The sequence below is a fragment of the Salvelinus fontinalis genome, chromosome 23 (genome assembly GCF_029448725.1).
Source record: "Salvelinus fontinalis isolate EN_2023a chromosome 23, ASM2944872v1, whole genome shotgun sequence".
NCBI lineage: Eukaryota > Metazoa > Chordata > Actinopteri > Salmoniformes > Salmonidae > Salvelinus > Salvelinus fontinalis.
The window spans coordinates 49,265,677-49,282,155 of record NC_074687.1 but is presented as its reverse complement, the minus strand read 5'-3'; the positions used below and the strand labels follow the sequence as shown (position 1 = coordinate 49,282,155).

Sequence of the window (16,479 nt, the reverse complement as noted above, 5' to 3'; positions counted from 1 at the left end):
CTGATGGGTTGCATCACTGCCAGGTATGGCAACTGTTCGGCCTCCAACCGCAATGCACTGCAGAGCGCGAATGGCCCAGTACATCACTGGGGCCAAGCTTCCTGCCATGACCTCTATACCAGGCAGTGTCAGAGGAAGGCCCTAAAAACTGTCAAAGATTCCTGCCACCCTAGTCATAGACTGTTCTCTCTGCTACCGCACGGCAAGCTGTACAGGAGCGCTACGTTTAGGTCCAAGTGGCTTATAAACAGCTTCTACACCTAAGCCATAAGACTCCTGAACATCTAATCAAATGGCTTCCCAGACAATTTGTATAGTCACTTTAATAACTCTTTCTACATGTACATTTTTCCTCAATTACCTCGACTAACCGGTGACCCTGCACACTGATTCTGTACCGGCACCCCCTGTATATAGTCTCCCTATAGTTATTTTACTGCTGCTCTTTCATTATTTGTTACTTTTATTTCGTTGTTTTAGTTATTTTTCTTAACGGCATTGTTGGTTAAAAGTTATTAGGTAAGCATTTCACTGTAAGGTCTACACCGGCTGTATTCGGCACATGTGACATATAAATGTGATTTTATCTTGTAGTAACCAAAAAAGTGTTAAGCAAATCAAAATATATTTGAGATTTATCAATAGCCACCCGTTGCCTTCATGACAGCTTTGCACACTCTTGGCATTCTCTCAACCAACATCACCTGCAATGCTTTCCGCATATGCTGAGCACTTGTTGGCTGCTTTTCCTTCACTCTGCGGTCGGACTCATCCAAACCATCTCAATTTGTTTGAGGTCGAGGGAATGTGGAGGCCAGATCATCTGATGCAGCACTCCATCACTCTCCTTCTTGGTAAATAGCCCTTACACAGCCTGGAGGTGTGTTGGGTCATTGTCCTCTTGAAAAACAAATGAGCCCAGACCTGATGGGATGGCCTATCACTGCAGATTGAAGTGTAGCTTTATTCTAAATAAATCACAGACCGTGTCACCAGCAAAGCACCCCCACACCATAACACCTCCATTCTTTGCGGTTGGAAATATACATGCAGAGATCTTCCGTTCACCCACACCGCGTGTCATGAAGACACAGCGGTTGGAACCAAAAATCCCCAATTTAGATTCCAGACCAAAGGACAGATTTCCACCGGTCTAATATCTGTTGCTCGTGTTTCTTGGCCCAAGCAAGTCTCTTCTTATTGGTGTCCTTTAGTTGTGGTTTATTTCCTGTAATTTGACCATGAAGGCCTGATTTACAGTCTCCTCTGAACAGTTGATGTTGAGATGTGTTTGTTAGTTGAACTCTGAAGCATTTATTTGGGCTGAAATTTCTGAGCCTGGTAACTAAATGAACTTATCCTCTGCAGCAGAGCTTACTCTGGGTCTTCCATTCCTTTGGCGGTCCTCACGAGAGCAAGTTTCATCATAGCGCTTTATGGTTTTTGCAACTGCACTTGAAGAAACTTTCGAAGTTCTTGAAAGTATTGACTGACCTCATGTCTTAAAGTAATGATGGACTGTTGTTTCTCTTTGCTTATTTGACCTGTTCTTTCCATAATATGGACCACTCTACCTTTTCACAACACAAAGAAATTCCAGAAGTTTACTTTTAAGGAGGCTCACCTGTTAATTGAAATGCATTCCAGGTTACTACCTCATTTAAATGTTTTTATTGAACCTTTATTTAACTAGGCAAGTCAGTTAAGAACAAATTCTTATTTACAATGACTGCCTACTCTAGATAAATCCGGACGACGCTGGGCCAATTGTGCGCCTCCCTGTGGTACTCCCAATCACGACCAGATGTGATACAGCCTGGTATCGAACCAGGGACTGTAGTGACGCCTCTTGCGTTGAGATGGAATGCCTTAGAGTGCTGGTTAAGAGAATGCCAAGATTGTGCAAAGCTATCATTAAGGCAACGGGTGGCTATTTGAAGAATCTCAAACATAAAATATATTGTATATAAATAACACTTTTTTTTGATTAGTACATTAAATCAAATCAAATTTATTTATATAGCCCTTACATCAGCTGATAACTCAAAGTGCTGTACAGAAACCCAGCCTAAAACCCCAAACAGCAGGCAATGCAGGTGTAGAAGCACGGTAGCTAGGAAAAACTCCCTAGAAAGGCCAGAACCTAGGAAGAAACCTAGAGAGGAACCAGGCTATGAGGGGTGGCCAGTCCTCTTCTGGCTGTGCCGGGTGGAGATTATAACAGAACATGGCCAAGATGTTCAAATGTTCATAAATGACCAGCATGGTCAAATAATAATAATCACAGTAGTTGTCAAGGGTGCAGCAAGTCAGCACCTCAGGAGTAAATGTCAGTTGGCTTTTCATAGCCGATCATTAAGAGTATCTCTACCGCTCCTGCTGTCTCTAGAGAGTTGAAAACAGCAGGTCTGGGACAGGTAACACGTCTGGGTTCCATAGCCGCAGGCAGAACAGTTGAAACTGGAGCAGCAGCACGGCCAAGGAGTCATCATGCCAGGTAGTCCTGAGGCATGGTCCTAGGGCTCAGGTCCTCCGAGAGAGAGAAAGAAAGAGAGAATTAGAGAGAGCATACTTAAATTCACACAGGACACCGGATAAGACAGGAGAAGTACTCCAGATATAACAAACTGACCCTAGCCCCCCGACAGACAAACTACTGCAGCATAAATACTGGTGGCTGAGACAGGAGGGGTCAGGAGACACTGTGGCCCCATCCGCTGATACCCCCGGACAGGACCAAACAGGAAAGATATAACTCCCCACACCACTAGAGGGATATATTCAACCACCAACTTACCATCCTGAGACAAGGCCGAGTATAGCCCACAAAGATCTCCGCCACGGCACAACCTAGGGGGGGGGACAGGAAGATCACGTCAGTGACTCAACCCACTCAAGTGACGCACCCCTCCTAGGGACGGCATGAAAGAGCTCCAGTAAGCCAGTGACTCAGCCCCTGTAATAGGGTTAGAGGCAGAGAATCCCAGTGGAGAGAGGGGAACCGGCCAGGCAGAGACAGCAAGGGCGGTTCGTTGCTCCAGAACCTTTCCGTTCACCTTCACACTCCTGGGCCAGACTACACTCAATCATATGACCCACTGAAGAGATGAGTCTTCAGTAAAGACTTAAAGGTTGAGACCGAGTCTGCGTCTCTCACATGGGTAGGCAGACCATTCCATAAAAATGGAGCTCTATAGGAGAATGCCCTGCCTCCAGCTGTTCGCTTAGAAATTCTAGTGACAATTAGGAGACCTGCGTCTTGTGACCGTAGCGTACGTGTAGGTATGTACAGCCTTCGCTGTTGTTCTACAATGTAGAAAATAATACAAATAAAGAAAAAACCTTGAATTAGGTGCGTCCAAACTTTGTGACCCTTTCACTTTTTCCACATTTTGTTACAGCCTTATTCTGAAATTGCTTAAATAAAGTGTTTTCCTCATTCATCTACACACAATATCCCATAATGACAAAGCGAAAACTAATTTATATAATTATTTTTTAAATGCCTGATTTACATAAAAATTCAGAGCCTTTGCTATAAGACTCGAAATTGAGCTCAAGTATATCTTTGTTCAACCTTGATGTTTCTACAACTTGATTGGAGTACACCTGTGGTGGTACCTGTGGTATATCCCAATTGATGGGATATGATTTAGAAAAGCACACAGCTGTCTATATAAGGTCCCACAGTTGACAATGGATGTCAGAGAAAAACCATGGCATGATTTTGAAGGAATTGTCTGTAGAGCTCAGAGACAGGATTGTGTCGTTGCTCAGATCTGGGGAAGGGTACCAAAACATTTCTGCAGCATTGAAGGCCCCCAAGAACAGTGACCTCCATCGTTCTTAAATGGAAGAAGTTTGGAACCACCAAGACTCTTAATCGAGCTGGCCACCCCGACAAAATTAGTAATCGGGGGGAGAAGGGCCTTGGTCAGGGAGGTGACCTGATGGTCACTCTGACAGAGCTGTAGAGTTCCTCTGTGGAGATTGAAGAACCTTCCAGAAGGACACCCATGGTAGAGTGGCCAGACGGAAGCCATTAAGTAAAAGGCATATGTCAGTCCGCTTGGAGTTTGCCAAAAGGCACCTAAAGGACTCTGATCATGAGAAACTAGATTCTCTGGTCTGATGAAATCAAGATTGAACTATTTGGCCTGAATGCCAAGTGTCTGGTCTGGAGGAAACCTGACACCATCCCAACAGTTAAGCGTGGTGATGGCAGCATGTTGTGGGAATTTTTTTCAGCGGCAGTGACTGGGAGACTAGTCAAGATGAATGGAGCATAGTACAGAGAGATCCTTGATGAAAACCTGCTCCAGAGACTGGGGCAAAGGTTCACCTTCCAACAGGACAATGACCCTAAGCATCCGGCCAAGACAACAATTGGCTTCGGGACAAGTCTCTGAATATCATTGAGTGGCCCAGCCAGAGTCCGGACTTGAACCTGATCGAACAACTCTCGAAAGACCTGAAAATAGCTGTGTAGCGATTCACCCCATCCAATCTACAGAACTTGAGTGGATCTTAATAGAAGAATGGGAGAAACTCTCCAAATACAGGTGTGCCAAGCTTGTAGCATTACCCAAGAGGACTCCAGGCTGAAATTGTTGCCAACGGTGCTTCAACAAAGTACGTAGTAAAGTGGCTGAATACTTATGTAAATGTGGTATTTCAGTTTTACATTTTTAATACATTTGCAAACGTTTGTAAAAAACTTATTGGGTTTTGTGTGTGGATTGATGAGGGGAGGAACAAACTATTTAATCCATTTTAGAATAAATGTAGACAAGGTCAAGGGTTCTGAATACTTTCCGAATGCACTGTACAAACAAAATAATGACGAACAAATGCAAGATCGACCTTCGTCAAGGCAATTAACAACATGTTGAATTGTTGATTTTTCAAATGCCATTAAATTATGCCAATTGTAATTGCGACAATGTCATAACTACATTTATTTTTTGTACTTCATGATATATAGCCATTGCTACTTTAAAAATATAACTTATAAATGCCTCGTGTTTTGTGTAACCCCATCAGAACCCACAATTTAAGCATGTTTCACTCCTATGTTTGTAAATAATGCAATTGTTAACAAACACTATATTGCCTCAAAACATGGTTAAAACTATAATTTTGATTCTAGTCCTTCCATCCATCCGCTGCCCTATGAATTTGAGTAGTTACATATCTCCAGCCCCATCACCCAGCTGTTTCCCAAAACGATGTCTGATTTGCAAGTGTTTGAATTGCAGGTTGCCCCTTTCAGCAAAGACCCTTCTAAAAAGGTTTCCTCTTTCTTTGGTGCATTAGTATCAATACAAAGGGTGAACCGAGGGAGAGAGAATAAGAAACAATTGGGTGTCTATTACATTAATTGTTCTTCTGCTTCGGCTCATTCGTCCTTGGACGGCAACGCAGTACTTTTGTTAAAGAAAAATCAATATCAGTTTAACTCGATCGAACAGCAATCTCTAAGCAGGAGAGTAGATTTTTCTTTCAATGGCCGTCGTCAGACACCAGAATTAGATGCAGGTGAAACAGCAGGCGTTGGTCATAGCGCCTCGACAATTATGTGATAGGTAGGTCAGAGAAGATGTGACGGATCGACTTCTGACACCAATTGTGCTTATTTCGTGTCATCCCAGACGTCAGCATAGGCTTTCAATTGAGTATTTATAGCCATAAATGAAAGAACAAAGTTGTTTTTTATCTGAACAGGGTGCATTTGAAATATCCTCCATGGATAGTCACTAATCGGTATAAATAGATGGTGTCGGTGCCCTGTGGTTATATTTGGAAGCAATAAACTACGAAAGTGCATATGGAAGATGTGAAAGAGACTATTCTTAATCGAAATTAGTATGTCACACTGGTTAACCCATTAGGATTATTTTCTACTAGGATCTTTCCCTCTTCCACCCCACAGTTGATGTTTGTGAGGTTGAGAGTGTAGGTATTGACACTGAATAGAAAAGACTGAGGGACGATGGATTTTCTTTAGGATGTCACTTAGTTAAATCTAGGATATAATGCTGTTATAAAGGTAAAGCATCGAGGGGAGAGGGTGTGATCGTGTACCCGAATTCGCACCCCTCTTGAGGCGAAAGGAAAATGTTCCTTTTATAGTGTCCATCTACTGAACCCTGGTCCAACGGACATGCGTAAGTCTGCGAGGTATATGCTGACTAATCCAGCAGTTAGTTCATTTGTTAATTTAAATACTGAACAAAAATATTAATGCAGCATGTTAACTGTTGGTCCCATGTTTCATGAGCTGAAATAAAATATCCCAGAAAGGTTCCATACATGTTTTTCTCTCAAATTTTGTGCACAAATTTGTTTATGTCCCTGTTAGTGAGCATTTCTCCTTTGCCAAGATAATCCATCCACCTGACAGTTGTGACATATCAAGAAGCTAAACAGCATGATTGTTACACAGGTGCACCTTGCGCTGGTGACAATTAAAGGCCATTCTAAAATGTGCAGTTTTGTCACACAACACAATGCCACAGATGTTTTGAGGGAGCTTGCAGTTGGCATGCTGATTGCAGGAAAGTCCACAACAGCTGTTGCCAGGAAATTGAATGCTCTACCGTAAGCCGCCTCCAATGTCGTTTTAGAGAATTTGGCAGTAGGTCCATCCGGCCTCTCAACCGCAGACCACGTAAATGACGTTGTGTGGGAGCGCGGTTTGCTTATGTTAACGGTGTGAACAGAGTGCCCCATGGTGGCAGTGGGGTTATGGTATGGGCAAGGCATAAGCTATGGACAACAAACACATTTGCATTTTACCGATGGCAATTTGAATGCACAGCGATACCGTGACAAGATCTTGCGGCCCATTGTTGTGCCATTCAACCACCGCCATCACCTCATGTTTCAGCATGATAATGCACAGCCCCATGTCACAAGGATCTGTACACTATTCCTGAAAGCTGAAAATGGCCTGCATACTCACCGGACATGGCCTGCATACTCACCAGACATGTCACGCATTGAGCATGTTTGAGATGCTCTGGTTTGACGTGTACGACAACATGTTCCCGCCCATATCCAGGAACTTCGCACAGCCATTGAAGAGTGGGACAACATTCCACAGGCCACAATCAACAGCCTCATCAACTCAATGCGAAGGAGTTGTGATGCTCTGCATGAGGCAAATGGTGGTCACCACATACTGACTGGTTTTCTGATCCCCGGGTATCTGTTACCAACAGATGCATATCTATATTCCCAGTCATGTGAAATATATAGATTAGGGCCGAATGCATTTATTTCAATTTTCTGATTTCATTACTACAACATCGAGCTGGGTGTGCGGGCCGTCACCAACCCAGAGGACTGGGTGATCTCGGTCTCCGAGTCCGACGTGAGAAGGGTCTTTAATCAGGTCAACACCTGCTAGTCCGCGGGTCCCGATGGTATTCCAGGGCGTGTTTTCAGATCATGCGCAGAACAACTGGTAGGCATATTCATGGTCATTTTTCAATCTCTCCTTGTCCTATTCTGTAATCCCCTCATGTTTTTAAACAATCATTCCGGTTCCTAAGAACTCTAAGGCTTCATGCCACAAGTACTACCACCCTGTAGCTCTCTTCTGTATTCATGAAGTGCTTTGCCAGGCTGGTTATGGCACACATTAACTCCACCATCCCAGCCACCCTAGACCCCCTCTATTTTGCGTACTGCCCCAACAGATTAATAGATGACACAATCTCAATTCATCACCCACCGAGATAAGAGGACAGGGATATTGGCGCCCCGGAGAGGATTGCTGCTGTTTTATGGACTCTTCACCAACTGTGCTATTTTGTTTGTTTTTTCGCGTTGTTTAACTTAGTTAGTGTCTGTAGCCATGAAGTGCTGTCTGTAGCCATGAAGTGCTTTGAAAGGCTAGTCATGGATCACATCAACAGCCTTATCCCAGAAACCCTAGACCCACTACAATTTTCATACCCCCCCCCAACAGATCCACAAATGATGCAATCTCGTTTGCACTCAACACTGCCTTTTCACACCTGGACCAAAAGGAACACCTATGTTAGAATGCTTTTAATTGACTACAGCTCAGCATTCAACACCGTAGTGCCCTCAAAGCTCATCCCTAAGCTAAGGACCCTGGGACTTAACACCTCCCTCGGCAACTGGATCCTGGAATTCTGACGGGACGCCCCCAGGTGGTAAGGGTAGTTAACAACACATCCGCCACGCTGATCCTCAACAATGTGGCCCCTCAGGGATGCGTGTTCAGTCCTCTCGTCTGCTCACTGTTCACTCATGACTGCATGGCCAGGCACGACTCCAACACCACCATTAAGTTTGCCCATGACACAACAGTGGTAGGCCTGATCACTGACAACGATGAGACAGCCAATAGGGAGGAAATCAGAGACCTGACCGTGTGTTGCAAGGACAACAACCTCTCCCTCAATGTGATCAAGACAAAGGAGATGATTGTGGACTTCAGGAAAAGGAGGCCCGAGCCACGCCCCCATTCTCATCAACAGGCTGTAGTGGAACAGGTTGAGAGCTTCAAGTTCCTTGGCGTCCACATCACCAACAAACTATCATGGTCCAAACACACTAAGACAGTCATGAAGAGGGCACGACAAAGCCTATCCCCCCTCAGGAGACCAAAAATATTTGGTATGTGTCCTCAGATCTTCAAATTCTGTAGCTGAACCATCGAGAGCATCCTGACTGGTTGCATCACTGCCTGGTATGGCAACTGCTCGACCTCCGGCCATCCAGGACCTCTATATCAGGCGGTGTCAGAGGAAGGCCCTAAAAATTGTCAGACTCCAGCCACCATAGTCATAGACTCCTTTTTATTTATTTTTTATAATTTTTTATTTAACCTTTATTTAACTAGGCAAGTCAGTTGAGAACAAATTCTTAATTACAATGACGGCCTTGGAACAGCGTCTGTTCGGGAATTCGATCTAGCAACCCCTCGGTTACTGGCCCAACGCTCTAACCACTAGGCCACCTGCCACCCCTGTTCTCTCTAATACCGCGCAGCAAGCGGGACCGAAGCGCCAAGTTTAGGTCCAAAATGGTCCAACTTTAGGTCCAACTTTTGCCACGACTGTATAGCCTCACTATTGTTAGTTTACTGCTGCTCTTTAATTATTTGTTACTATTATTGTTGGTGTTTTTCTTTACTCTATTGTTGGTTATGTGCTTGTAAGTATTTCACGGTACTGTCTACACCTGTTGTTTTCGACTCGTGTCAAATACATTTGTATTTTATTTGAGTACTTAAGGGAGAATGCTTTTCATTGACTACAGAATTGTCCCCTCCAATCTTGTCACCAAGGTTAGGACTCTGTGTCTGAACACATCCCTCTACAACTGAATCCTGGAATTTTTGATGGGCCGAACCCAGGTGGTGAGGGTAGGCAACATCACCTCCGCCACGCTAACCCTTAACACAGGGATCCCACAGGGTTGTGTGCTTAGTCCCCTCCTGTGCTGTTCACCCAGGACTGTGTGGCCACGCACAACTCCAATGCCATTATCAAGTTCGCTGACGACACAACGGTGGTAGGCCTGATCATTGGGGAATGAGTCAGCCTACAGGGTGGAGGTCAGTGACCTGGCAGTGTGATGCCAGAGAAACAACACCTCAATGTCAGCAAGACCAAGGAGCTGATCGTGGACTACAGGAAACTGGGGGACAAGCACGCCCCCATCCACATTAACGGGGCGGCAGTGGAGCAGCTAGGAAGCTTCATGTTCCTCGGTGTCCAAATAACTAAGGACTTAAAATGGTCCAAACACACGCACAGTAGTGATGAAGGGGCGAAAGTGCCTCTTCCCCTTCAGAAGGTTGAAACAGTGGCATTGGCCCTCAAATCCTCAATTGGTTCTACAGCTGTGCCATTGAGAGCATTTTGACTGGCTGCATCACTGCTTGGTATGGCAATAGCTTTGCCCTCGATCGCATGGCGCTACAGAGGGTTAGTACATCACTAGGGCCGGGCTCCCTGCCATCCAGGACCTCTATATCAGGCAGTGTGAAAAGGCCTGAAAAATTCAGGCTCCAACCACCCAAGCCGAAGACTTTTCTCTGCTGCTGCATGGCAAGAGGTACCGGTGCATCAATCCTGACACCAACAGTCTCTTGAACAGCTTCAAGAAATATGACGAATAAATAGTTAACTAAATAGATACACGGACTATCGGAGTTAACCTTCTTTCTTTTATTTACCTTTTTATTTAAATCTTTGCACTGTCTCTATGCACACTCAGGGCCCTACACACTCACAGACACTGTCACTCCAACACACAAACACTCAATTTTCTCACTCGCACATAATATGTACATTATCTTATACTGCCTCACACCCACTCGCATACAAGCTACTGCTACTCTGTTTATCTTATACCCTGTTGCCTAAGCCCCTTACCCCTACACATATTTACCTCCATCACTCCAGTATCCAGTATACACATTTAAATATGGTATTGGAACTGACTTGTTAAATATTTCCTGTATATACTATGCTTACTTATGTACTTTGTATTTCATATTTTCCATTCTTATTTCTCAATTTTTTTAAATCTAGTAATACATTGTTATTGATTATTGCATTATTGGGTTTTGAATTTGCAAGAATGGCATTTCACTGTACTTGTGAATGTGACATTAAATCTTGAAATGTGTCGCAGTGCATGAGGCAAATGGATGTCACACCAGATACTGACTGGCTTTCTGATCCACACCCCTGCTTTTTTATTTTTATGTGTCTGACCAAAAGATGCATATCTAAATTTCCATTAATTTGAAATTCGTAGATTAGTGCCTAATTTATTTCAATTGACTGATTTCTTTATAAGAACTGTAAACTCAGTAAAATCTTTTAAATTGTTGTATGTTATATTTTTGTTCAGTATAAAAAGAGGAAGACCATAACATGTCAGTTCTTGGTATAGAATGGGGTTGAGAAACACTGTTCTATGATCACTAATGCATGGGCGTTCATCCACCCGGTTCCTCTCACCCACCATTATGACCTCTGAAACAATAGGACCCCTATGAAAGCCATTGACACACCAAACTCACATTACACTTTTATACAGAACATTTTTAAATAAATGCAGCTGGAAAGAACATCACTAAGCTCTGGGTCCTGTTGCCGAGTAGTTAGGAGTTAAACGCACCTGCAAGTGATACGTCACAATGAAATTGAACTTGAATCAACCCCCCCACCAAATGTCCTCCCACAAAGAGAGGTCCTGCTCTTTGAGGTTTTGAGAGCTTTTACCTTATTTCTATTTTCTTTTTGCATGACTTCATTGTCCTTTTCTCCCCTTTTTTTTTCTCAGAATGACTTGCTCCTTCCAGCTTCCCTCTCTTTCTTGCTCCAGGACTGTTGTTGCTCCGATCCTGAGACACCCATCTCTGAAGCTACCAACAGAGTTCTCCATCTTTATTAACCCCCCCTCTCTCTAATCCCTGCTCCCTCCTTCCCTCTGTCTACCTGACTGATGGCCTGTTTGCCTTTGCAGACGGGAACAGTGAGCGAGGGGAAAAGGACGCCAGTAAGATCACCACTTATCCCCCGGGCGCGGTGCGCTTCGACTGCGAGATGAGAGCTGTGCAGGTTAGCTGCGGCTTCCACCATTCAGGTAGGTCTCCCGGACACTTCCTATTACTCACTTCCTGCTTCCACTTTGATCTCTTCCTCAGTGGTGTTTGATCACAAGAGGAAGACTTTGTTTTGAGGAGTGTCCTCTGGCCACAATAGCCATAGGTCATAAAGGTCTTTCAATAAAAATAGTTAAAGGAATGTACTCTTCGTTGAGCCCCGTCCCCTTTGTTGCTGTTGCTACCTCGGTAGCATTTTTCTAGGAAGCTCGAGAAAATCCCTCACGATTATATCAAATTGTATTTTTAATACGCAATTAAATTAAACACAGACTAATCCTTGCTAATCAGGGACTGTCTTGGGACTGTCATTACAATTGCTCTCAAGTCATATTCTGCTATTGACAGCAGATGAGTTGTGTTCATAATATAGCTAACTTTTTCCACATTTTGTTGTTACATCCTGAATTTAAAATGGATTAAATAGATAATTTTTTTTGTCACTGGCCTACACATAATACCCCATAATGTCAAAGTGGAATTATGTTTATTTTAATTTTTGCAAATTAATTAAACATGAAAAGCTGGAAAGGTCTTGAGTCAAGGATTCAACCCATTTATGGCAAGCCTAAATACGTTTGGGAGTAAAAATGAACTTAACAAGTCACATAGTAATTTGCATTGACTCACTATGTGCAATAATAGTCTTCTTTTTTTTTGTACCCTACACAAACAATTATCTGTAAGGTCCCTCGGTCGAGCGGTAAATTTCAAGCACAGATTCAACCGCAAAGACCAGGGATCAATACACTTAGTTATTACAAAGATACAGGCATCCATTACAAAGATACAGGAAACAGTTCAAGAAATTCACTGAGGCCAATTGTGACTTTAAAAAAGTTAGAGACTTTAATAGCAGTGATACTATAAAACTGAGGATGGATCAAAAACATTGTAGTTACTCCACAATACAAACCTAAATTACAGAGTTTAAAGGAAGCCTGTACAGAATAAAACTATTCCAAAACTTGCATCCTTTTGCAACAAGGCACTAAAATAATACTTTAAAAAATGTGGCAAAGCAATTGACGATTTGTACTAAATACAAAGTGTTATTGGGTATTTTGTTTAGGATCCCCATTAGCTGTTGCAAACGCCACAGCTACTCTTCCTGGGGTCCACACAAAACATGAAACAATACACAACATTAATAGACAAGAACAGCTCAAGGACAGCACTATATAAAAACATTTTTTTAAAGGCTCACGTAGTCTACATATCAATAGATCCACACAAACTATATCGGTCGAATAGGGGAGAGGCGTTGTGCCATGGGGTGTTGCTTTATTTTTTAAAACAAGATTTGCAGTTTTTTCAGTAATATGAGATGGAGTTCTGTGCAATAATGGCTTTATATAATACTGTACGCTTTCTTTAATTTGTTCTGGATTTGGGGACTGTGAAAAGACCCATGGTGGCATGTCTGGTGGTACGTGTGTGTGTCAGAGCTGTGTGTAAGTTTACCATGTAAACAATTTGGGATTTTCAACGCATGAATGTTTCTTATAAGAAGTGTTAGTATGCATAGTATTTATATCAGCCCTCTGATTACAATGAAGAGCAAGACATGCCCCTGCAGCTTAACTAGGTCTTTCGTTGCAGCACTCGACCACACAACTAGACAATGATCAAGATAAGACAAAACTGGAGCCTGCAGATCTTCCTACTTGGAGAGTGGTGTATAAAAAAGCAGAGCATCTCTTTATTACGGACAGACCTCTCCCCATCTTTACAACCGTTGCATCTATATGTTTTGACGTTGACATTTTACAATCCAAGGTAACGGCAAGTCATTTGTGACTCGTTTCAGGAAACTAGGCGTATGTCGTGCGTCACTACTTCACAGGGACTTTATTTTATTTTAATAAATGTGTTTTTTGGCAAAACTGCCTTCTGGAACACGGGAACTTTCGTGTGCCTTAATAACAAACTTGTATGCCACCTGTAAATATTAATAAAATTGTTAAATTACGAGCCTAGTTGGTTTAGCCATGGAAAAAGTCATCATCCTTCCCGCTAGCCATGATTGGCTGAGGTAATGAGTGGGCTGGACATGCCGAGAGATGAGTTGAGATTGGTCTGCCATGTAGCATGCTTAGGTAATCCTTTCTAATGCAGCATTTATTTTTTTAGATATCACGTAGTAGAACTACATAAGTGTTGCTCTCCTGTCTCCGGATTACATCTTCAAACTAAGAGCAACCATGGTGTCTGTGACAGAGGGAGAAGCGTCCATCCATGTATACGGGTAACACAGAACCCAAACCGGCTGCGCGCGTGCGCTATCGTGCATACATTTATTCCCCCCCCACACACACCAAACGCGATCACGACACGCAGGTTAAAATATCAAAACAAACTCTGAACCAATGACATTAATTTGGGGACAGGTCGAAAAGCATTAAACATGTATGGCAATTTAGCTTGCACTTGCTAGCTAATGTTAATTTGTCCTATTTAGCTAGCTTGCTGTTGCTAGCTAATTTGTCCTGGGATATAAACATTGAGTTGTTATTTTACCTGAAATGCACAAGGACCTCTACTCCGACAATTGATCCACACATAAAACGGACAACCGAATCGTTTCTAGTCATCTCTCCTCCTTACAGGCTTTTTCATCTTTGAACTTTATATGGTGATCGAATGTAAACTTTCATTGTATTACCACGACAACCGGCAACAAAGTTCGTCTTTCAATCACCCACGTGGGTATAACCAATGAGGAGATGGCACGTGGGTACCTGCTTCTATAAACAAATGAGGAGATGACTTTCAGCGCGATCTGCGTCAGAAATATGAACCACTTCTATTTTAGCCCTTGGTGCGCGCAAGCAGTGTGGGTGCAATAATTGAATAACATGGATTTCTAAATTTATTTTGTGACGCTCGCGCATGCGATGTGTCCGTTCTGGTCAGCATGTAAGAGAGTCTAGCTAGCCACATTTTGCTAGGGTGAGTAAGATGTTCTTTCATTTGTGTCTGGAAGTAGCTAGCAAGCTAGCCAACATTATCCAGTTTGCTTGGTTGCTTGACTGCTGCTGTTAGGTCAGAACGCACGAATCAACCCTACTTTTCGTCATCAGCGTCCAGTGTGCGCTCTGAACCCCCAGAGACAATGCTCTGAGTTTATGAACGCCCAGAGCACACTCTGGCACTCCAGATTAATTTAAGAACTCACCCGTAGAATAAACCAGCGTTTAGTCTTGAAATGTTTGGTTAAGTACCTAGCCTCACTTGAATCCTTAAAGGATGGGTGGGGCTAAAGCTATTAAGGGGGTGTGAACGATGCTGAATTGGTGTGGAAAAAGAAGAGCTCTACAGTATGTACCAAAACATTCAAATCAAATTTATTTATAAAGCCCTTCGTACATCAGCTGATATATCAAAGTGCTGTACAGAAACCCAGCCTAAAACCCCAAACAGCAAGCAATGCACGTGTAGAAGCATGGTGGCTAAGAAAAACTCCTTAGAAAGGCTGAAACCTAGAGAGGAACCAGGCTATGAGGGGTGGCCAGTCCTTTTCTGGCTGTGCCGGGTGGAGATTATAACAGAACATGGCCAAGATGTTCAAATGTTCATAAATGACCAGCATGGTCAAATAATAATAATCACAGTAGTTGTCGAGGGTACAACAAGTCAGCACCTCAGGAGTAAATGTCAGTTGGCTTTTCATAGCCGATCATTAAGAGTATCTCTACCGCTCCTACTGTCTAGAGAGTTGAAAACAGCAGGTCTGGGACAGGTAGCACATCCGGTGAACAGGTCAGGGTTCCATAGCAGCAGGAAGAACAGTTGAAACTGGAGCAGCAGCACGGCCAGGTGGACTGGGGACAGCAAGGAGTCATCATGCCAGGTAGTCCTGAGACATGGTCCTAGGGCTCAGGTCCTCCTCCTCCGAGAGAGAATTAGAGAGAGCATACTTAAATTCACACAGGACACCGGATAAGACAGGCGAAATACTCCAGATATAACAGACTGACCCTAGCCCCCCGACACAAACTACTGCAGCATAAATACTGGAGGCTGAGACAGGAGGGGTCAGGAGACACTGTGGCCCCATCCGATGATACCCCCGGACAGGGCCAAACAGGCAGGATATAACCCCACCCACTTTGCCAAAGCACAACCCCCACACCACTAGAGGGATAACTTCAACCACCAACTTACCATCCTGAGACAAGGCCGAGTATAGCCCACAAAGATCTCCGTCACGGCACAACCCAAGCGGGGGCGCCAACCCAGACAAAGATCACGTCAGTGACAACCCACTCAAGTGACGCACCCCTCCTAGGGACAGCATGGAAGAGCACCAGTAAGCCAGTGACTCAGCCCCTGTAATAGGGTTAGAGGCAGAGAATCCCAGTGGAGAGAGGGAAACCGGCCAGGCAGAGACAGCAAGGGCGGTTCGTTGCTCCAGAGCCTTTCCGTTCACCTTCACACTCCTGGGCCAGACTACACTCAATCATATGACCTACTGAGAGATGAGTCTGAGATGAGTAATTGAGTAGGCTGCATAGATTTCACGACTAGAAGCTCAAAAGACGAAAACGTTATTTTATTTGTAAATTGAAATCTGCTATCGTGAATGTTAGCAACACCTCCGCCTTTGCGGGATGCACACAGGCCTTATTTAACACAGGAAATTAATCAGGCTTAAGCCATGTTTCAGTCAGGCCAATCACATCAAGATTATGATCAGTGATTAGTTAATTGACTATAACTGCCTTTTGAAGTGAGGGGTCTAACATTAAGTAGCCCTATTTTGAGATGTGAGGTATCACGATCTCTTTCAATAATGGCAGGAATGGAGGAGATTTTTA

General features: G+C 43.6%; 1 protein-coding gene across 26 annotated transcripts in view; it reads left to right on the top strand.

The window, feature by feature from the left end:
• The window catches only part of LOC129821430 (E3 ubiquitin-protein ligase MYCBP2), a 294,275-nt gene that overhangs the window by 120,426 nt on the left and 157,370 nt on the right, over positions 1-16,479 (top strand). For all 26 annotated transcript variants that reach the window (XM_055879088.1, XM_055879085.1, XM_055879096.1 and 23 more), the window contains one exon: positions 11,521-11,640. In XM_055879088.1, coding sequence (XP_055735063.1) covers positions 11,521-11,640 — 120 coding nt within the window. The remainder of the gene's footprint in view (positions 1-11,520; positions 11,641-16,479) is intronic.